General features: G+C 41.8%; 2 protein-coding genes across 2 annotated transcripts in view; both read right to left on the bottom strand.

The window, feature by feature from the left end:
* Window positions 1–38: 38 nt before the first annotated feature.
* Window positions 39–8372, bottom strand: mysm1 (Myb-like, SWIRM and MPN domains 1). The gene is made up of 20 exons (XM_042481170.2): window positions 8225–8372; window positions 7962–8037; window positions 7806–7876; window positions 6900–6974; window positions 6726–6804; window positions 6530–6628; window positions 5808–6324; window positions 5487–5712; window positions 5052–5182; window positions 4857–4960; window positions 4411–4488; window positions 4193–4275; window positions 4036–4090; window positions 3819–3869; window positions 2345–2419; window positions 2046–2234; window positions 1827–1959; window positions 1475–1580; window positions 739–796; window positions 39–659 (listed from the first exon to the last, which is right to left on the bottom strand). The coding sequence occupies exons 1-20, from the start codon at window positions 8278–8280 to the stop codon at window positions 303–305; spliced, it is 2619 nt and encodes an 872-aa protein (XP_042337104.2). The 5' UTR covers window positions 8281–8372; the 3' UTR covers window positions 39–302.
* A 1048-nt stretch (window positions 8373–9420) lies between these two features.
* The window catches only part of suco (SUN domain containing ossification factor), a 55592-nt gene continuing 42836 nt past the window's right edge, over window positions 9421–22176 (bottom strand). The window contains 10 exon segments of the mRNA XM_042482876.2: window positions 9421–12337; window positions 12339–12534; window positions 12537–12672; window positions 14120–14175; window positions 14992–15083; window positions 15906–16060; window positions 17167–17271; window positions 17386–17473; window positions 17952–19328; window positions 20372–20456. Of these exon segments, the coding sequence (XP_042338810.2) occupies window positions 12091–12337; window positions 12339–12534; window positions 12537–12672; window positions 14120–14175; window positions 14992–15083; window positions 15906–16060; window positions 17167–17271; window positions 17386–17473; window positions 17952–19328; window positions 20372–20456 (2537 nt within the window). The 3' untranslated portion in view covers window positions 9421–12090.

Raw genomic sequence — 22176 nt, 5'->3', positions numbered from 1 at the left:
CATAAAAGCTGTGAACAAAAATACACATCCAGATAGCATAATATGAAAATAGAGTTTTATTTTCCTGTAAAACCTGCCGGAATGGGAAAGTGAAATGCTTTTTCTCTAACAACACACACACTTTCCTCTTTCTTTCTCCTTCACTCTCTCTCTAGTTTTTGGTTAAAGTACTTTGCTATGACAACAAAATGTTAAAAAACTAAATGAGTAAGCTGGTAATACTGATACAAAACCTTAACGTATTTACATAAAATGTGATACTTATTAAATATTGCATGAAGTACAATCAGACATGTGGTCCATCACAGTAAATAGTCATGTTCAGTCGACAGCACGGAGCCCAGATGTAACACAGTCTCTGAGGTCGTGTCTGTGGTCTGTGTGGGAGTCTGAACTCTGCCGTCTGAAGTTCTGCCAGAATCCGGATCAGAGACTCTTCCTTCCTCCTGAGGCCTCTCCTCACTGATCAGCTGATCAAAAGCAAAGTCATCTGAGTCCACTGGTCTGGATGAGATATTTAAAGATTCTCCTTCTTCCTGGTCACATGATTGCTGCTTGGCAATGAAGTCGGACTGGAAGAGCGCCTGGATCTCGGTGAGGAAGGGGTCTCCCTCCTCTTCTGGGAGGGGCTCCAGGTACCTCGCCAGAGACGACAGCATCTAAATAGAGGTGATGTGTAGGAGGTCAAGTGAAGGACAATTAACAGTAAAAATAGTGAATCAGTTTTAGAAGACAAACCTTCTCCAGACAGGTGAGATGGGAGTCTTTCCGGAAGAATCTGTCCATCTGCACACTCCTAACAAGAGAGGAGTTCAGATACTTCATCATTAAACAGATAATTCAGATTTTTAGGAGTGGGGGTGTGTGAGGAACAGTAGATGTCAGGCATGTTTTAAAAGCCCATTGACAACTATGATACCTATTTAACTGACATATTATTGACATGTATAAAAAAAAACAATCTCAAAACTCTATTCAAGCTTTCAGTCTACAAAGAAACGAATACGATTAAGCTGAAATGGGAGAAGGAACGTAGACTCGACATCTCAGAGGAGGACTGGATGAATACGTGTTATGTCTATCATCAGATATTGATTTTTTTCGAGGGACTTGTTTTAGGTACCTAAAACATGGTTTGAACATTGTTTAGCTTCCGTGTCGGACTCCAGTCTGCTTTTTTAAACTGGGACTGCGCCGACTGACTGACTGCACACTTTATTTTGAGCTTTCAGTCCATCAGAGTGTGCGGGATGTAAAAACACCCAAAAGGCTTATTTTCATTTTACCTGGATTCAGTGCTTTAAAAAAGGGTCCTATTTGCTCATTGGGAAAGATTATATTTTAAATGAAGATATTGGAAAACCTTTCATGGCAAAATACTTTCTTTAGAAGTTTTTTTTGTAATCATGTCTATTTTAAATGACAGCAGGTTGTCTTTAACCCTTTTAGCACTGCTGTCTTGTGTCTCACTTACCCCGGTGTTTGACTGTATTTGTGGATGATCCACTGAGCTCTCCTCGACGTCTGTTCCCAGTCTGGAACGTCTTGTGATGACAGGAAGTCGAATCTGAAGGGCAGCTCTGGTGGAGGAACAGAGATTCAGCCAGAGGATAAACTGTGCTACTGTGAGCCGAAATCATCATCATCAATCAACACTGTCGTCTTGATTTTAAAGCCTCTTGATCTCTACTGTTCTGAAGTTTGGAATCATCTCTGTGTGTGTGTGTGTGTGTGTGTGTGTGTGTGTGTGTGTGTGTGTGTGTGTGTGTGTGTGTGTGTGTGTGTGTGTGTGTGTGTGTGTGTGTGTGTGTGTGTGTTCCACATACTCTGTGGGCCTGAAGGCTCCTGGCTCTCTTTCACCAACAAGCAGGTAGTTTGGGAGTGGGGGGAGGGGTTAGCTGGGTCATACGGGCTCACTATCATCCCGATGAACGGGGCTCCGCCGCGTGAGAAATAACTCTGAAACAATCAGGACGAAGAGAATCAGATCACGTTTTTACACAGACCAACTCACAGAGTGACGTCTCTCCTCTGCTCATCTTTACCTGGAACTGGTCCTGTGTGTTTATGTCCCGTACCGAAGGGTTGGGGTGGAAGGTGGGATGTGAGTGGTACCAGCCCACCACACTGAAGCCCAGGGACGACAGCACGTCACAGGCCTGTGTCTGAGACAGCGGGTCCATCTCACACTGCAGGCCTGTGCTCACACTGTTGCATGGCTCTGCTGCACAGATCTGCGCAGACACACAGAATCGTCTGACACTAAGTACGATTATGAAAATACTATGTATAATACAAAAAATATTTATTCTCATTGTAAACAGTATTGTTTTTATTTTCCTACCTTTAACACTCTCTCCTCCGCACTAAAAGTTCCACCGAGCAGGCCGATGACTTCCCCCCGAGACACGTGGGCGTGCTAACAATCACAACACGTGATTATTTTTAGAACATTATAACACGATAAATGAGAATAAATGACAGAATAAATTAGATCAAAGCATAATAAAAACAGGAAATAATATAAAGGTATTTCTTTCAGTTCAGTGAACTGACAGTTAAAGGTACACTACGCAGAAATTGTCAGCTGTAAATGCTTTTTTCTAGGCTGTGTGCAGGATTTTTGTAGCTTCCTCATGGATGCCCACTGCGCACAGTTTGGCACCTGAAGGCTTCTTGATTATAATTTTACATGTCACCTGCATGCTTTGCACACACAAAACAAAATAAAAATAAAAAAGTACAGGCAGAGTCTCTGCAAATACATACACCACTATACTTATATTGGGTGATAAGTGATAACTGAGAGGGATTACGTCTGTATGAGTCTATTCATCATTTTTTTCTCTGTGTGTTTTTACTGAAAATCCTAAATAGTATACCTTTAAACAGTTTGTGATGCATGCAGACAGAGCTGCACAATTTACAGATATTACATCGCATCGAGATATGAGACTATGTATCATCTTAGATAATGGAAATCGTTACATTGGTATATCAAATCTTTATCAAATCAAATCTTTATTTGTATGGCACTTTTCATACAAAGAGTAACACAAAGTGCCTAACAGAGATTAAAAACAATAACAGAAATGAAAAACATCAATGAAAATCAAGAAAAATACAGACAGCCTGACCCTCCCACCCCCACATATACGTACGCAACAACACACACAATCATGTAGATATTCCCACACATATTCGCAAAGGCACCCGAACATCCACCCTTACCACCCACACACACGCACACATACACCAACACACACCAATTGTTACTAAAGATGGCTAGAGAGACACGGCTAGGCACTGAGACCTGAGGCGAGGGAGAAGCTACCTTTGGGGGCCAACCTCACTGAGAGAGGTCACGGTCACTTTATGGAATAAAGTGTGTCTTTTCCTGATTTTTGATGTACTTTTCTCTTATCTAACTATGTTATTTGTTTTAATACTTGTCTTTACTCACTCAGTCATTATATCTACATTACTAATGATTATCAAAAATGGAATTGTGTTAATATTTTTTCAAAGGACCAATAGTCATTTCTACTATATTGTCACAACAAAGAGGGAATTTGGTAAAAAAAAAAAAAAAAAAAAGAAAAAGAATTGTAATTGTAATTAATTGTGTCTTGCAGTTCAAGCTTTTCAGGAGTTTTAAAAATATTGAGATATATTGTGTTTTATAAAGATATAGCCTAAACATATCGCAATAGAATTTTCAGCCCATACTGCCCGGTCCTACATGCAGCACACAGAGGAAACTTCAAGCTGACGAGCTCTTAACACATTTAGCATGTGTGGCTGTGTGTAAAGCATACCATATCCATTATGAGGAGAGTCTCTGCACACACAACAACCCGGAATGGTTCCTGCAAGCAAGAGATTTAAATAACTATCAAACCTAAAAAAAACAAAACATAATTACAGAGTTCATGCACGCATAACCACAGATTAAATCAAGTGGGGACATTTCCCATCTTGCAAAAATACTATTGCACTACTGATGTCTGAGTGATGCAATAAACGGCCACTAACCTGTACATCCTCTCCAAAAGACCTGCAGGGAATTAGCTGGAACGGATCAAAAGACCTAGAAGAAGGAGTGAAACCATATGAAGTTACACATTTCTAAATACGTAATTGTTAGGCTTTCTGAAATTCATCAGATGTTGCATGTATCCATCATGCTCACCCTCTGAATCTGGAGATCTTGCAGGGTTTAGGCTGCTTCTTCATCTCTTCTCTCCGCAGAGCGAGCTCCTCGGCACTGAGATGCTGATGAAAACACCACGAGCACAGTATCAGTGATGTGAACTCACCCAGTGAACAAGATTTTGCTGTCCTCCGTGTGTGTGTGTGTGTGTGTGTGTGTGTGAGAGAGAGAGAGAGAGAGAGAGAGAGAGTCCAAACCTCATACGTCTGTCCCTCCAAATCTTTAGAGTCACACCAGTTTCCCCATATGTCCCGCACACGGCGCTTCCTGGTCCGCTAAAACATGCAGTCAATCAGCAGTTAGCTCGAGGTCAAGCAAACTCATAATTTAGATTCCTGAGGTTGGGTGTCAGTTTTTTACAGTGGTACTTAAATTGGGCAATAGGGTGCAGATTGGCCTGCCAACCATTTTTTACACCAGGATTTTTATTGTACTTTAAATGTAAATGAGGCATTAAACAAAGCATCAAAAAAAGGAAATTAAAAAAGCGTCAAAAAGGGATCCTCCAGAACCCTTGACATGAGTTGGGGCTAACTATTTATATTTTCATTATTTATATTTGTTTATTAACTGACATTTTGCAAAAGTGGACCTCTGCAAAGAAAGTTGAGTGTTCGTGGTTTAGGAGTTTGTAGGTACCCACCATGCTCTGCAGTCTCTGGGCGAGCTGGTAAGCCTCAAGCACATCTTTGCCCTCCTTATTCTTGGAGCGGTCCACCACCTTTGGGCGATTATAAACCGCTTGCTCTATGAGAGAAGAGACAGAGCTCCAAATTAAAAAGGAAGCCAGATTTTAATAAAGAGCAGAATAATGCCGTCATATGCTCAGTAAAATCACCGCAGTTAAAGTTGATGGCTCCAATGAGCTCCAGGTAGGTGTGTATTCTCCCGATGCAGTTGACGTCTCCGCAGTTCTTCAGTCCAGGGCGCACCGATGTCTTGTTGAGGTACTTGGGTTTGCTCTTCAACCTGGTAAAAAAAACAAAAAAACAAAAGCAAAAGTATGCATGCATATCCAATCCAAAATTGTAGCAGGTGCGGAACCAAACAGTAGTGAAAAGTAAAAAGAAAAAAAATGTCTTGCACACTGCAGGGCTCCAGTTATCACTTTTTTAATGCATGAAAATAAAGTGACGCTTCAAGCACAACCGCTCTTCATCAGACTAGATAACTGGAGCCCTGCAGTGTGTAAGACATTTTTACTAAACAAAAAAAAAAACAAAGAAAACCAAAAAACGCCTCCTCTGCAGTGTTGTGGTGACAAAAGTTTTACCATTGATCCAGGATGTAGTTTCGGATCTTGAGGTATCTCTCAGGGGTCTTGGATGGTCGTCCCTCAAAGAACTCTGAGATAGCTTGTTTCTCGTCCTCCGTGATGGTCTCCATGTCCATCTCTATTTCTTGCTCAGGTGCCTTTAACTCCTCCTCCTCCTCGTCCTCCTCCTCCTGGTCGTCCTCTGGTCTATCAGCTGGACTTTGCTCCGTCTTATCAGCAGCATCTGAGGGGCAAATCCGACCACAGTGAAACTTAACAAGGGAAAAAAGGAGGAACAATATTGTGAGATCAATTTACATAAAATTAACTGTGTCTCACCTGTGCCGTCACTATGTGCGTCTTCCAGTCGACCAGTCTGTGCTGAAGTTTCAGACTGGGAGCTCTGGCCTTCATTGTCATGAGTCATTTCCTCCGAGTTTGTCCAAGATTTTGGAGGTAGTGATACTGTTTCACTGTCTTTCTCATCTAACCCACTCACACCAGTCTTCTCTGAGGAGGGGGGGGAAGACGCAGGTTGAGGACTTTGTGGAGACAGCGAGGTGTGGCTGGGTTGGTCCTTTGTCTCAGTAAGACCGTCTTCTTTCTGCTCTGCGTCTGTCTGTATCTCAGCGCCCGTTAGCTGTTCTGGCTCACAGAGCTCAGATTTGAATTTTGGTTTGTCGTCATCATCGCTGAGGTCGTCAGTGATGTCCACCTCCTCGTCCTCTTCATCAGAGAGCTTCTCTATGCGGACAGTGTTTGTCAGAGTGGACGCATGACTGGAGGTAGGCTGAGGAGGCTGCAGATGCAGCGCAGGACCTGCAGAGGGAGCTGCAGCTCTGGGTTCTGATTTAGCCTGAAAACAACATACAGATGACGAAAGAGTTTGTTTATTTCCCACAGCTTCCCGAGGAATGTGTTCTGCTTGTGAAAGAGTTTGATGAGGAAAGCACAACTGTGGTAGGTGATAATTAAGCTTGGATTAACAAAATGGAAAATGTGAGAATGTGTGCTGCTTAAGTTGCATCATAACACGGGTAGAAAGCAAAGGCAAGTCTGACCTTGTGTTTGAAATACTGTCTGGCGTAACTCTTGACCTGAAGAACAGAACGGCTGCCCACCAACTTGGCAATCTTAGTCCACCTTCGACCGAACTGAGCCTGCAGAAAAACACAACTATTTTAGACAATACGCTCAAAAAAAAAATTGTTATGGGCCTGTAAAACCCATAAGATTCCAGTGACAAGGAATGCTTACCAGTCCTTCCTCAAACAGCTCTTTCTCCTGTTTGGACCAACGAGAGGACGAGCCAGAAGCTGACGTCTTGGCTGGAGACCTGAACATCCGACACAATCACAAAAGTGTGACATGAATGCCAACAACATGAGGTCTCATCTGCTCATTTGAGTGCTGGGGAAAACAGTGACTTACTTCTTCACTTTGGGCTCATTTTTAGTGCCACTTTCCCAAATATGGTTAGGAATCCCGTCACCTGTCAGGTAGTATCTACAAGTATGGTTTAGGAGCAATTGATTTAATAGTGATTGTTTTCGAAACTAGGACGCTGGATAATTATGTGAATTGTGTTTGATAATCTTTTGTGTTCTTTTTGTTTTGTATATTTTTTTATAGCTGTATTTTCGTTCTTGTGTCATTTCTCTTTACATGTTTGAAATAAAACCAAACCAAACCAAACTATGTATCTGAACAAATATAAAGTGCATTATAGTGCAGAAATCTTTGTTTCGTTTTCTACCTGTAGTCATTGTGTGTCTCTTTGGAGTTTTTGTGTATCTCTTTGCATTCATTTTGTATGTTGTTGTAGTTATTCATGTCTCTTTTTGGTTGTATTTACTTTTTTTATGATGATTTTGTGTCTCATTGAGGTCCTTTTATGTGTTTTTTTTTCATTTTGTGTCTCTTTTGGGTTGTTGTGTGTCTCATTGCATTCATTTTATGTGTTGCTGTAGTCATTTGTGTCTCTTTTTGGTTGTCTTTACTTTTTTGTGATGATTTTGTGTCTCATTGAGGTCCTTTTTTGTGTTTTTTTGTTTGTTTCGTGTCTCTTTGTGGTCATTTTATGTTTCTTTTAAGTTGTTTTGTGTTTCTTTGCAGTTCCTTTAACTATGTTTGTAGTCTTTTTGTGTCTCTTTCCGGTTGGTAAGTGTGACATTTCCCTGACCGGGCCCCTGGTCCTGAGCCCGTTTAGTAATCTAACGATGAGCTCTGTGTCTTATCAGGCCTGCAGTTTGCAGTAAAGCTCCTGAAGACTGTGCAGCCATTATGCCAACATCATTTCCAAATGTTGTGATGCATTTGATGCCAGTGAAAGGATACTGTTCCTCCAGCAGCATCCTCTCTATCACCTCTCTGTTCTCTGGGCTGATGGAGCTGTCCAGCTCCCACGGCTGCACAACACAGAGACACAAAAGAGTCAACAACTCAGACATCAGCAGTCCCACAGCTGAGGGACCATCAGCTCTGTGGACATACCAGTATCCCCGCGCTGCTCTTCCATGCAGACTGCATGAACCGCTGCTCCTGGACTAAACCTCCTGCATCCAGCTCACTGCAACAAAAAAGGACACCGTGGAGACACCAGTCATTTATTTGAGACACAGGACAGCTAACCGCAGCCGTAGCTGCACTGTGGGGCTAAAGACAACAACCAGGTGTCTGTAAATAAGCGTGGACTGCAGCACACACGGCTAACAGACGGTATGTGTGTTAATGTACAAAAAAACGCATAATCTCACCTTATGTTGCTGTCAAACTCATCTCCCTCGATATCAACATCCACCTCGTCCTCCATGTTGTTGGAAAACGTAAACAAGACAGAGCAGAGAGAGGAGGCAGCGGCGGGAAACAGCGCTCCGCTCTGCTCACAGCGACACCTCGTGGCGGGAGGTAACGTGTCAATTTTCCACTGCTGTTTCATCTGTTTGCAGATGATGATGCTGCATCAGTGTGCTTCTGTTGTACTTTATTACTTTACTACCAAAGAGACAAGATTCTCTGCTTTAGGAAAATACAACATGCACCAGTGGTCCATCATCCAGTGGTTTCTTATAGTATTTTGTGTAACATGCTAAAGTATGTAAGATCTGCAGGGAGGAGTGTCGGTGCCTGCATCTCCTGCATGAACAAAATACTGAAGTTTATGTTCAGTTTTCAACCAACAACAGAATGTTAGGACGAGTTTTAACTTGTAAAAGTTCCACAATTTACATTTAGGCATTTGAGCAGCATACAGTGTTTTAATCCTGTGCTTATATCTGCTCTCACTTTACATTTTATCTAGGTTTTATTTGGACTAATTTGCTTTATTGCTTTGTGTTTATGCAGCACTTTGTGACTGGTGTCTGTGAAAGGTGCTATATAAATACATTTTTCTTCCTTCTTTGCTTTATAACTGCAACATATATTAGTGTTGTCTTTCTTATGTCTTTTGTAACTTCATATCTCGTATTATTTTGAAATCAATTTTATTTTTATATTGTTTTTTTAAAATTAATTTAAAAAAAACAAATTAAATTTTATTATATCTGACAGAACTTTTGTCCATATATATCACAAAATAAAATAATGATAATTAAAATTACAGTAACAAAGATACATAACTAATTTTCAGAAAAAAACACAAACAACACAACAAAAGCAAAGAAGCAAACAAACAAGCAAAAAACATACACAAAACAAATCCATATTGCTACATGGACATGTAATTTTTTTAGTTTTTTTTTTCATAAACAGGAATATGGTTATTACAGATAATTTGTATTGAAAACCAAATAAATAAATTGGTTTACTAAGGTGCCTTTTGAAAGTTGCCCTTTGGCAAATTTTTATTTGTTATAATATTACAATCAGTTTCTAAGCATCATATCTTTTATTTAAACAAACTATCTATCACTGAATATGAAAGCTACCACAATAAAAGCCAAAGACAAGGTGAAAGACAACAAAAAAGGTTTTATTTAGAAATTCACAGTTTCTAATGGCACTACAAGTTTTGTAGTAACACTCCTGCTCAAAAATACTGTGCAGCTCTTCAGAGTAATCACAGAGAGAAAGAGGGACAGTGAGAGAGAAAGAGAAAGAAAAGATAGCACTTGACATATAAGGTAAAAAAACAAAAAAAGGCGTGAGGAGTCATACAAAGTGCACACTGAGCTAGAATTTCTCTCCGAGGGCATTCTCCCTGTTTGCTGTGTTACGGGATAAGTAGATTCAAAGTAGTCTTTTTCTCATAACACAGACACACACATACAACAAATAAATTCTCACATGCATACAGGTTGACACACACACACAGAAAAGTAAGACCTTACACATTCAAGGGTAAAAAAAAACAACCTCATGATTTGCTCGGCTTTTACAGAATCACATTAATAGTGTTCCAAATTTAACCATCTTCGCCGCGTTCCCTTTATTCAACAGTTCGTATCCTTCTCCTCACAAAACACAAGTATCATTCGAGGTGGGGCGAACACACAAAGTCAAAGAGCGATGACGAGGGAATAAAAGTCGAGAGTGGACAATAATGAGAGTGAGGATGCACGTAGGGATCAGCTAGTCAGGAAAGCAGGCGTGTAGAGTGATTAAGCATTCAAGCTCCTAATGGGAACATGTTAGAGTGGTTAATAAAAGCAGGCATATTCAAACTTTTCTTCACAGTCACAGGAAGTCGTGCAATGGGGGTCGAGAGGCGACCTCGGTGGGTAAAGATATGCAAAAAGAAGCTGGTCAGAGGAGGTAATGTAACTTTTTCTCTTTTTTGGAAGAGTAAGAAGAAAATTCTGTCTCTGTCAAAACTGTACACAAGTCCAACCACACAGAGCCAGTCAGAAACTGCATACAAAAAAAGAAATATACACATTTTATTATTTAAAAAAACTTATCACATCTGCAACTCCCTACGCTGTTCAAACATTAAACTGAATATTAGCGTACTTCAGTCATGCGATCGTGTACAGGGCGGGTTAAAAACAATCGGTGAGAGACCCGACAAAGACGCCAACACAAGCACACAAAAGACACGACAACAATAAACAGTTTAGCCCTTTCCATACTTCCAACACAGCAGCTCTGAACAAATACAAAAGCAGCAGTGTGACGATCCTAAGAAGCTTTCTAAAGTCAATACTCATTTATCTAGTAGCTGCTGCAGGACATGTGACTGATATATTTGTCCCATATTTCAGGCGGAGGCAAAACAGAATAAGGGGCTGCCATGAGCTAAAAAAAAAGAAGAAGAAAGAAAAAATAAAGCCTGTGGTTGAGCCATCCACTGTTGCCATGTGTTAGTGTGGTCGAGTGCATTTCTCTGTAATATTTCTGTGTAACAAACTCACATGGGTACTTTGACACTGCAGGATTGGGAGACTGGCAAGCAAGTTACGCTGGAGAAAAATCTGTAGTCTTTTAAATAAATAAATAGATAAATAAAACTGGTCTGTCAGACTCGGCTGCAGGGTCCCAGTAGGATGTGTGTGTCTGTGTGTGTGTGTGAGAGAGAGAGGAAGAGAGAGACAGAAAAGTAAACATTCAGCTCTGCAACCCAATGTGCTCCTACAGTACACTGTGCTCTGATCAGGAAACATATGCTACCATAAAAGTTGTGAGAATAATTAAAATAAACCACACTAGCAAAGAGAAGAGAAGCATGGCTCAGTTATGGATGACAAAAAATAAAAAATAAATAAATAAAAAAATGCCTCTAGCCTGGTTGAAACTTTTTTACCTTCCTCGACAGTCACAATATCCTCTTTAACAGTGTAGTTTCTCTTGATTTGGTGTTAAAAGGCTTTTCGGGCCCTGCCCAAATTAACTGAGAAGGTACAGCTCATTGTGAACTCATAGGATCTACAAACCGCGGCGATTGTATTTGTGAAGTTAAACTGAAAGGACTAACACATTCAGACATGTAAAATGATGTTCTTCATTCAGCTCTGATGGTTGGTTTGGAGCAGAAGACAGAGACAGAAGAGAAGAAAACAGAAGTGTACAACGAGAAGTTGAGCTCTCTGGTCCCATACAAACACCTGCAGTCATGTTAGGATGCAAACAAAGAATGGGGAGATTGATGGCGATGAAAGACAGAAAAAAAGGGTAAGAGAAGTAGTCTGTCATGCTCTGCACAGTTTCTCTCACGGCGACACATTTCATCCAATAGAGCAGCATAACACTTCTTGATGCCCGCTGTAGGTGAAGGAAGTTGAAGACCTCTCCTCACTGTGCTCAGAGTGGGGATAAACGCTTACTGGTGCTCATCTGTCACGGGACAATGTGCTTATCCAGTAGAAAAAAAACACACTTCAATGGATTTGACTTGTGTTAATGTGTCACTCCCCCACCATTGTGTCTCTTTCCGTCAACAATTCTTTATATTTTTAAGATTAAAAGGTCTAGAACGGATATAAAGGCACGTAACCGTAAACAGCTCTTTGACAGGAGTGAATGAGGACTGGATGATGTCGAGTTACTGCTGCCACTTCAGTTCCACGGTGCGCCTTGGTGCTCATGGGAAATGTGGTTCTTTGGGATGCAGTTAAGACCTCATCTCCTCACAAGTTTGCTACCATATAGAGTGTGTTGTGAACAGAAAGTTGTGTGTAAGTATTCAGACGTGTCCGGTGACTGCGGTCACTCCGATGGTCCCGACGCTGATCTCCTTGTTTCCCTTCATGAGCTGCTGCAGGCTGGGCAGAGAGCCGACGCTGCCTCCCCGCATGGCGGGGAACTGCAGCTCCGTCTGACGCGACCTCCGCCGCTTCATCGAGCGCTTCTCCTGGCGGGACTTGGCGGGAGGCTGCTGGAGGGCGAAAGGCAGGCTGTGTCCGTTGCACAGGCCGGCGGAGGGAACGGGGAGGAGGGGGGAGGCGGCTTGTGTAGGACTCCTCAGAGTGGGTGGATGAGCTGCAGCTGCTGGTCTCTGAGGGGAACTCCTTGTTGGAGGTGCAAGTGGGCAGTGATGACACCAGCTCAACAGAGGGAGGGGGAGGCGGTGGGAGAGAAGGGGGAGGAGGAAGAGGAAGAGGTGGAGGAGGAGGGGGAGGAGGAGGGGTGGTGGTGGTGGTGGTGACGCAGGGAGGTATGGGTGGAATCCGTTGCAGTTTAGACCCCCGTTTGTGAGCGGAGCAGAGGGATCAGCTGGCTTCAGGATCTCAACCTTGTCCAATGACTTTGTCTTGCAACGCTTTTTCTATAGAGAAAGAACACAAAACAGAAGGAGTGCACGTTAAAAAAAAACATATTTAGAGAAAACCAAGATACATCTAACAATGTAAAGCCATATCAACCACTTTTCTGCTAGACACTGAGGTCACACAAATGGATCAAAGGGTGGGAAAGTTTCACAGGGAATGACTGAATCTAGGATTTAGATCAAACAAAACATAAAAACTACTTATCTAAAGTTTTTATAGCCCCTTTTACACAGAGATCCAATTCTGCCGCAACAAAGACCATTACACTGACATGCTTTTTTTTCTTCTTTCTTTTTGAAAACACAGAACCAAACAATACCTGAATAATGCCACTTCAGTGTGTGATTTTAGATCGCATGCTGGTGTTGTGAAAACAAAAAAGGCGTGACGGCCGTGACGTGCAACACAACAGGGCCAGCGTCTACTGTGACCTATAACATACTTGTCGGGCAGTGCTTTCTAAACAATTACAATGGCATGGCATGGCAATAACAATCATTTACTGTCCCTGTTATGGAGGGTAAGGAGTCCCGGGACCCACTGTCTCCACAATTTGCAGACTTTTGCGGGTGCTGTTGTTATTTGACTTAGCTGCTAATTGATATTGAATTTAAATATCCTGATGTTGGTTCGCACAGATAACACGTTGTCAAAATGTGACACAAGTCCTGTCCTGCTAGCTCACTTTTTACGCAGATGTCGATTTGGCACTGTTACCACCTCTGCTGCTGTCTCAAAGGCGGAACAACTCAGTATCCCAATACCATGTTTTTTTGTTTTAAAGATTACTTTTTTGGTTTTTGTCTTTATTTTTGCCAATACTGTGTTTATACCTTTATACAGAAGGGTGTGGCAGAATAACAACGCAAAAGGCTCTGTAAAAGGGACTTATAACTGACCCTTGAGCTGTGCTGTGATCAGGGTGTCTACAGGTATAAGGCACTTAAATTTAATGCATATTAATGACCTTTCAGGATCATTTTTAAACCAGATTTAAGACTGATTTTTGGAAAATTCATCTTTTTCTTTTTCTCCATTTAAAGACTTTCAAGATCTCATATTTATAAACTTGAATTTAAGACTTTTTAAGGACCTGCAGACACCCTGTGTGATTTAAGTCCACAGTGCACCATGATTTATTCACCTCGACAAATGTTTTCACTGGAAAAGAGATGTTTTCATTTTGCTGATTATCGTCAAATCAGAAAATATGCCCACAGTGTCCGCAAAGAAGTGGTCAACATGTATTTGGGGTGGGCTGAACCTTAACAGCTGCTCCCTTATCTCAGCTACTCCACTGAGATCAGAATTCAGACTGACGGAGAAGCCTTTCACTGCTCTAGTAACACTTAATGGACACACTGACCCACACTAGAAAACACACAGCACTAAAAGTAAGGCGGCCGACACAGCCAACAGCAGCAGTTGAAACAAACACTGTACCTTTTTCTCTGGAGAAAACCTTAGAGGTTCTACAATGTACAAGTCATCTGGACCTACTGGGGAGGGGAGAGAGGGGCCAGGTTAATGATGGAATGGCAAACAGGAATACATACATGTAACAAGCATGAAGTGACCTTGCAAGTAGTTTTATTAAAGAATTTCTAATCATGGTTTAATGTCTGCAAAAAAGAGAACACAATTCGACTACGACAAAGAGCTACAGTTAAGCTAAAATCACGGGAAAAGCGTGTTATTTTAATTATCGATTACTACTTGCAAATGTCTACCATGAGCCAGCGAAGCACCATGCTCTATTATTACACTCCTTAAGCCTGCATGTGGGCACAAGCTGGCAATGACAGCCTCTCGGCCTCAAGGGCGAACTCACACACCCACACACACATAGTTGAGGGATAATGAACAGCAGGGGGAGTTTAAGGTTTCATGAGTCAAAGACTTCATTCTTTTATTGCACCAGCCTCTCCCTGTGGGCTAGTGTTGCTCAAGGCACTGGCAACATCAGGGCTATCAGCAGCCACTACGCATGGCGACATGTGTGAGAGGAAACAGCAGAGATTAAGACTGAATGAGAGTGGGAGAGAAAGAAATAAGTAAGAAAGATTCAGATCGTACTAGGATGTTGTGTGGTAAGAGCTGCAGCAGTCCAACATAACTAGCCTGAAAAGGTCTAAAGTGTCAATAAAATGATTTTTTTTTTGCAATGAGCTATGACTGTAGTCAATGTTGCATGTGTTTTAATGGCAAAACAGGAGGTGGAAACTCAATAAATAGAAAAACAGAGAGGGGAGGTTTGAGGGAGACTTGAGTATTTTGTGTGTGCATTGGTGTGTTTAGGGAGAGGCAGCTCTTACCTTCTGTAGAGGACAAGTGGAACGACTTCGAGCGAACAAGCGGACAGGTCACCCTGCGCTTTAGGCTCATATCGTCATAGGAGGAGAAGCATCTGCCAAGAAAAATTAGATTGACATTTATGTTGTTTGCATTGTCACAAGTACGGCAGCCCTACAGTTAGTGGCAGAACAGGAGTGACAAGTGATACAATATGTCCTGTTTAAAAGCAGAATCATAAAACTGGGTGTAGAAGACAAGTAGAACAACTCAGTGAATTAAGAGCCAGGCCTGCAGAAGGAAAATATCCCATTCATACTCTGCAGGAATGTTACACCCCTTTCCCACCAAAATTAACACGTGCATGCAGGTTTTTCAAACACGGGTAAACCTGCTAAATATATGCGATTGACTGCATTTCTACTGCCAGTGAGCATACTGCTGCAGCTCACAAGTCTGCCTGTCAGCTTTTGGGTGTGTGTGTGTGGGGGTTGTTTTGTTGGTGTGTCCGTACGATGTCATTGACAGGCCAGGGTACAGGTAAACAGTGGACAGCAACAGAAACGAGGTCTTTAAAGACTTTTCAGTGGTTTCCTCTGTTTATATATCTCTTACTTATTCAGTGTCTCTTTCAAATGCGACGCAGATGTATTTGGATTGGTGTTTTAGCACTGCTTTGGAGGAGATGGATGGTAATTTGTGATGGCACGTTATTGCATTTTGCGGGTTATGGAGCTTATATTAGCATTTTCACCTGTGTGTTGTGCACCCATCACTGCCGATCGCAGTTGGAGGCGATAAAAACCTGTGTTCACTGCAGAGTCATTTGGGTGTGAATGCTGACGCTGTACGCATTCTCATTGCATTAAAAAGTCAGATGTTAGCGAGTGTTAGTGGGTTTTTTGTACATTGGGAATGAGGCTTTGGTGGGACAAACCTCTTGGGGCTGGGGTAGTGGTTGCTTTTGGGAAGGGCAGCAGTGCTGGTGTTGGGGGCGGGAGAGGAGCTGCGACAGCACTGCAGACATAGCAAGAGGCCCAGAGTCAGACACAGAACCAGAGAGACCACCAGGTAGCTCTGACGGTCAGAAACCTGCAGAGAAAAAGAAAAACAGCGATCAGTGAAATGTTGCATGAAACTTTAAATCACATACAGTAAAAAACAAAACAATTTTGTATGTAGACATATTAGAATTCTTCACAGAGCATTGATTAATCCCCTAAAAACTACAGGCTTAGATGTAACTCTACACCTTGGCCTCATTAAGTGCTCAGTGATCTATGAATATTCAATAGCCCTGCAGCTCGAGAGTACCTGCTCACCTCCAACTCTGATCATAAAACACACAGACCTCTGCTTGTAAATGGTAATAGATAACATGAGCCTTCAGCTTGACTACGTTGTCAAACAGCTAAGAACGTGGTGCTAATTTTAGATAAACCTTACACCCAATCGCCAGCTCTGACATTCTTCTGTCTTTTAGATAATGTGGTGTATTTTGGGGGCTTTGAGGTATAAAATGTATAAATATATATATTTCTAATGCAGTTTAATCCTTGTGAGCACAAGATTTCCTCTTTTCAGAGGCAGCAGAAAAGGAGGTTTTCTCAAACAAAACATGACTGAACAATGGCGTGACTGTATGCTCTCAGTTAAGGTCAGCAGGGCAACCTTTGAAGTCAGCCACTGAGCACGAAAAGTTAAACTTTTTGAAGTGTCGACAACAGAAAAGAGCCAATTCTGGGATTGATCTATTTGGGACTACTGAACTGTGTGTTGTACATGGTCTCCAAATGTGTCTTTTTTTGTCTCATGTCCCAGTTAACAGTTTGCTGGAGGCACTTCAAATATTAAAATAAGAGTCACGTATTTGCCAAAATTAGTATAATTTGCCTATGTTCTTTTAGCTGTAACATTTTCAGTATTTCCCTGCTGAACTTAAGATATGTGCTGCACAGCCCCATTTCCATGTGGTCTGCTAAATGTCAGTTTGACATCAAAGTGTTGCAGAGAATATTCCCCGCAGAAAACCATGCACGTTTCTAACTCTGGTGTGGTTTTGGCATGGGCAGAGCTTAAACTCTCACAACAAATACGACAAACGGACATGATTTCTGCACTGGTTGAAAAATGCTGTGAACCTGTAAGGACTATGTTCAGTTATGCGGTCGTCAGTACAGTCGATACAGATACGTTACCTCTCTCTGCAGCTGGCTGACTGTAGCGGTGAGGTTTAGCATCAGTTTGGTGACGTTCTCCAGCTGGCTCTGCAGGACCTGGATGGATTCTGTCTGCTTCTGGTCCTGAAAAGCACAAGTTTATCATCTGTCAGTCATTGCTATCAGACAAACGCACATAACCACTTTCCATTTATGCTTAAACTTCTCTTGTGCATATTGCCTTCATGTGAAACTGACCTGCTCTTCTGCAATGCGGGAGGTGTTCTGCAGTTTGATGATGGTCTTATTGAACGCTCGCTGCATCTCCTCCATCTGCTTACGGTACCTGAGCATTACAAATACAAAAAACTTTTTAGGACTTTTTAATGCCACTTGTAGTGAAATCTAGGAGCATTTTCTCAACAACCAAAGTTGAGGATCAATTGCTTAATTTTGCCCAAATATTCATTGTAACATGAAACATAACTTTTTTGGTTATGTTCATTTGAGGGGAAATTGGCAGATTTTTTATATTTAAAATAATAGTAACTATAATAACAATTCTAATAATAATCAATAAATAAAATATGTTATCAGTTATTATTAAATTACTAAATCCAACTTCAGAAAAAAAAATATTTATTCTCATTTTCCATGTCTAAGCATTTTGAAGGCTTTTAAAGGACTTTTTTTCAGACATTTGAACACTAATTAAGGCCTTAAAAAAAAAAGATTAATTAATTCAATGCCTTTTTAGACTTTTTAAGGATCTGCTGGAAGCCTGAGGAAGTGCCATCTACGGCTCATTGTGTCCAGTGGTTTACCTCTGGCTGAGCTCCTCCAGGTATCTGCTGGACAGACTCATGTTCATCTCCAGGGCTTTTATCCTGTTGTTCAGCCTCATGAACACGCTCTCCTTCTGGCTGGAGCCGTGCACCGTCCCCCCATTCAATAACATGCCGTTCCCTGTCATTGCTCCGCCATTATAATCTCCTCCGTTCTGCAGCTCTGCATAGAAGTCTGTAGCTGTCCGGTGGACATTGCCATTCCCATTAGAGCTCAACAGGTCCTCATCCACTGAGTCCTCCACTCGGTGAGGCTCTCCAGTCTGTGTGAGCGAGTCGCCTTGCTCCCCATGAGTCTGAGAAGTCTGGACATTGTGTCTCTGTGAGTCTGTTTCTGTGCCTGACTTCACTGTATCTGTGTCTGCGAGTGGGACAGGTGTTGGCAGCTCAGTGGGAGGGGGTATCAGGTCTTCAGGTCTTGATGCAGTGGGAAGAGGCTGAACGGGCTGCTCTTTGGGAACAGGGGGAACTACAACAGCAGTAGAAGGAGTCTCAGAGGCTATGGGCTGTGGGGGAGCGCTGACAGTAAGGGTGGGGGTGGCACTGCTGGCCTGCTGCGTCTCTGGGATAAAGACAGCTTGGAGGGGAGGAGTGGGGACAGAGTCCAGGGCTGCGTCTTTAATAGGAGGGAACAGCCTCTCCTCGTGGGTGGGGGTGGGCAATGTCAGGGAACTCTGGATGTCTGAGAAACTGTGAGGGGGGATGGTGGAGGTTCTGCTCGGCTCAAGGAGGATGTTGAGCTCTGGAGTGTGTGTTTCAGGAGTGTGAGTGTTTGATTGTGTGGCGTGTGCCTCAGTCAAGACTTTCCCCTCTTTTTGGCTGTTAATGGGAGCCTCAGGCTCCGGAGCTTTTTCTGTGAGGGGCAGATCTTCTTTGAGAGGCGTGGGGACAGGGGCAGGGATCAGTGGAGGCGTGTGTGTGAGGGGAGGGGTGTTCGTGTTAGGTTGTGTCTGTGTTTGGGTGCTCAGCTGCCTCCGCTTGAGGCTGCGGAGTCTCTCCTTGGCCAGCCTGGCGGAGCACCAGCGATGGAGCAGCTCTGGCAGGGTGGCCATGCAAGACAGAGACAGAGAGGATAAGGAGGAGAAAGGACAGTAAGTCTGGCTCTCCCACTGGTTCCTGTCTGCCTCCCTCCTCGACGACTCCTCAGTCTTCTCTTCTTCCTCCTCCACCTCCTCCTCCATCAGGGTGACAGTAGACTGCCTGGGCTCTTCATCCTCCTCCTCCTCTACCAGAGTGACAATCTGTCTGTTCTCCTGTCCTCCTGAGTCTGGTAACGTGGGGGAAGGTGTGGGAGAGTCACTGGAGACATTAGAGTCCTTCAGGGTTTCAGGGTGTTCTGGGCCTGTGTGCTCCAGCCTGTAGCAAAGACACAGATACAAATTTAGAAGCGTATTGACAGAGCTTTCGTGCTTTTTGGAGGACTATAGAAGAAAAATGATCCTGCTTACTAACAGACTTCGTTACATGTGCAAAATATTCCACTTTTTGACCTTATTCCAAAAACGACAATATTCCTAATAAGCTGGTTACCTTGCTAATGCACTTATTTTTATTTGGTAAATATAAAAATATCTGTCTTGGTATATGACATATAATAAAGGTTCTGATTTTATTTAGCTTTACATAACAGTTTCTGTATATTGTGAATAGTAGAATATGCTAATGTTATGTTCATATGTACATTACTTATTATTCATTTCTATAGAATACAGGCTAAGCTGTGTACCACAGCTATGGTGCTTTAAGGTAATTTAGTGCGCTTGACAAATTAGGATATGATGACATTGTGCTTGAAGATGATGAGAAGTCTGTGCAGGTGTAGTTTCTTGTGAAACTCCCCTTGTTTCAGTTATTTAAACACTTGGAAGAGCTAGATTGTATAATAGATATCTAAAGCATTGCAATTTCATTTTGTTTTTGTTTTGAATTTGCACAATGCTATGCTATGGTTTTTTTTACGTTATAGGTTTTTTGGGGAGTTTTTCCATCGTCGATTGGAGGGTCTAAGGACAGAGGGACGTCGTATACTGTAAAGCCCTCTCAGCCAAATTGTGATTTGTGATAATAGATAGACAGATTTTTGTCATTGTATAATAAAATACAGCAACATTTTGTTTGGCAGTTTCAACCAAGTAGCAGCAATAAAAGAGTCTATTAATATACATATATACACATAAATAATAAATTGGCTTTACAAATAATACTGACTTGACTTGACTACTTGAACCCATTTGCAATGATACAGTAACAATGTACTAGGAATAAATTAAAAATGAATGCTTTTTCAAAATAAAAATATAAATATAAAAAAAGAAATAAGCAAATATTCATGTATGTATAAAAGTTGCCTTATATATCACTTTACATTCATTATGATTTATTTTAATAACTGGTCTTACACAGCAGAGTCCTGAGGTGTTTCAGCTGGTTTAGGTGTATCTTCTGTGCTCCCCTTCTTTTCATCACCTTCTGTTGTTGTATTATCTAGAATTTAGAAAAAACACCACAATCAACAAACACATAACATAACTTTGATAACACTTGGTGACTTGTTTGTGAGTGCACAGAAACGTATGACTTGGCAGCGGCAGGTTTCTCCCCAGTCCTATGCGACTGCAGGAGGCACAGTGTTGAACAGAGACTCTTTTTGCTGCACAGCCTATTTGGCAAGCCCATGTTTGGAAAAGTCAGAAATACTGTGAACCAGTCTAGTCCAGTTAGAACCGATCTGTCTCCTACACTCTCTCCTTTCTACTTACTCTGCGGGTGTGAATAAAATTCCGAACTGGAACTGTAAAAGAGTTTCTCCAGTGACAATAAGGCTGACTTTGTGAACTCCCATTTCAATCAAGTAAACTCATTTTTGTGACAGTTCATAACAAACAAATTACATAACTCTCCTTCTGGAGCATTCGAGCGCTTTTACAAAGCTGGTTTTCCCGGAAAAGTCTTGTTTTAGTTTCAGAGAAAAACGCAAATGCAAAAAGAAATTGTATGAGAGCATAAACAAAAATAAACTGGCTAAAATCTGTGTGCCAGACGGAGTTTTCCCTTTAACTCAGTGTCCCAGTGGAAAAGCTGAGTAAGCAAGTCGTTTCGATGTAACTCTCTATGGGGGGAACAGGGCAGGGAGCAGGCTTGGCGTCACAGACCCCCCTCAGTCTTAATTCATCTATGCGTCTCTGCCAAGAAGCAAAACACAGATAGCCAAAGTTCTGCTGAATGCTGCTGCGGACCTCCTGCCAACAGCCAAATAAACATCTGGTTCTCTCAGCTGAAATACACATGAACATTCAAGGCAATGCATATGCTTGCACTTTAGGGAAGAAAATAACGTGACCCAGTTTCAGAGGCACTTAATTTAAACAATATGTGGGGAGCCAGAGCATGCCGGCGGTTTGGGCTGAGAAAGGGAGAAATAGGGCAGCAGAGCAGTGTGAGTTTGAGCAGAGGGCTGTATAACAGTTTTCTGAGGAATGTGGAATAACTTGTGTTTTTTTTTCTAAAGCAAAATGTGAATTAACAGTGTTCTCATCTCACTTAGGACTGCTTGGCTTTCTGTTGCTGTATTGCTTTCTACATTTCCCATTTCTGCTTTTGCTTTGTTTGTCAAAGCACTTAGTAAACTGTTTTTAAAGGTGCTATATACATAGAGTTGTGTTCTGCAATATTCTCAAGAAAAGTATTGATGGAGTTGTGATAAATATGTGTGTCTCTTTTCGTGTTCATAAACACTGTATGGAGCGGTTGTTAGCCGTCCTTTTTAGTCATCACTTCTTTGGGAAACATGTTCACACATACACATTTCAGCACTACTCTTTTTTTGCTGATGCTATCTATATTTCCTGTTTTCTTGCAATGTTGGTCTATCTGTACATAAGTCACTGCTGCTTCTAGTATATTCAAAAACTTTTGCTTTTCATGTTTTTTTCCAATCATTAAACTTTTTTGTTTTTATTTTTGGCACTTTGGCCAAGGGACTACAAATGAAAAATAGCCTCTTGGCTTTTTTTATACCATGTGTATTCGTTATTTTGTAATGTACCTTAACAAATAAACTAAACTGAAACTGAATGTGACATACTGATGCTGTGTCCACAGAAGAAGCAGACACATTTCTTGCATCATTGATTATTGCCAAACTATGTTTCCATCCATTTTGATTGCACTTTCTCAGTATCCAGCCCATCAACAGTGCTCTAAA

Source organism: Plectropomus leopardus, chromosome 5 (genome assembly GCF_026936395.1).
Source record: "Plectropomus leopardus strain MGB_pleo_1.0 chromosome 5, ASM2693639v1, whole genome shotgun sequence".
NCBI lineage: Eukaryota > Metazoa > Chordata > Actinopteri > Perciformes > Serranidae > Plectropomus > Plectropomus leopardus.
Note: the sequence above shows the minus strand (reverse complement) of the source record. Positions and strands in the feature narration are given on the sequence as shown.

Excerpts from the sequence above, each read along its gene's own strand:
- mysm1 (XM_042481170.2), bottom strand. The coding sequence starts at position 8,280 with ATGGAGGACGAGGTGGATGTTGATATCGAGGGAGATGAGTTTGACAGC. Across the intron at positions 8,038-8,224 it reads GAGTTTGACAGCAACATAAG|TGAGCTGGATGCAGGAGGTT; the intron begins GTGAGATTATGC and ends TTTTTGTTGCAG. Across the intron at positions 2,235-2,344 it reads CGGAGGAGAGAGTGTTAAAG|ATCTGTGCAGCAGAGCCATG; the intron begins GTAGGAAAATAA and ends GTGTCTGCGCAG.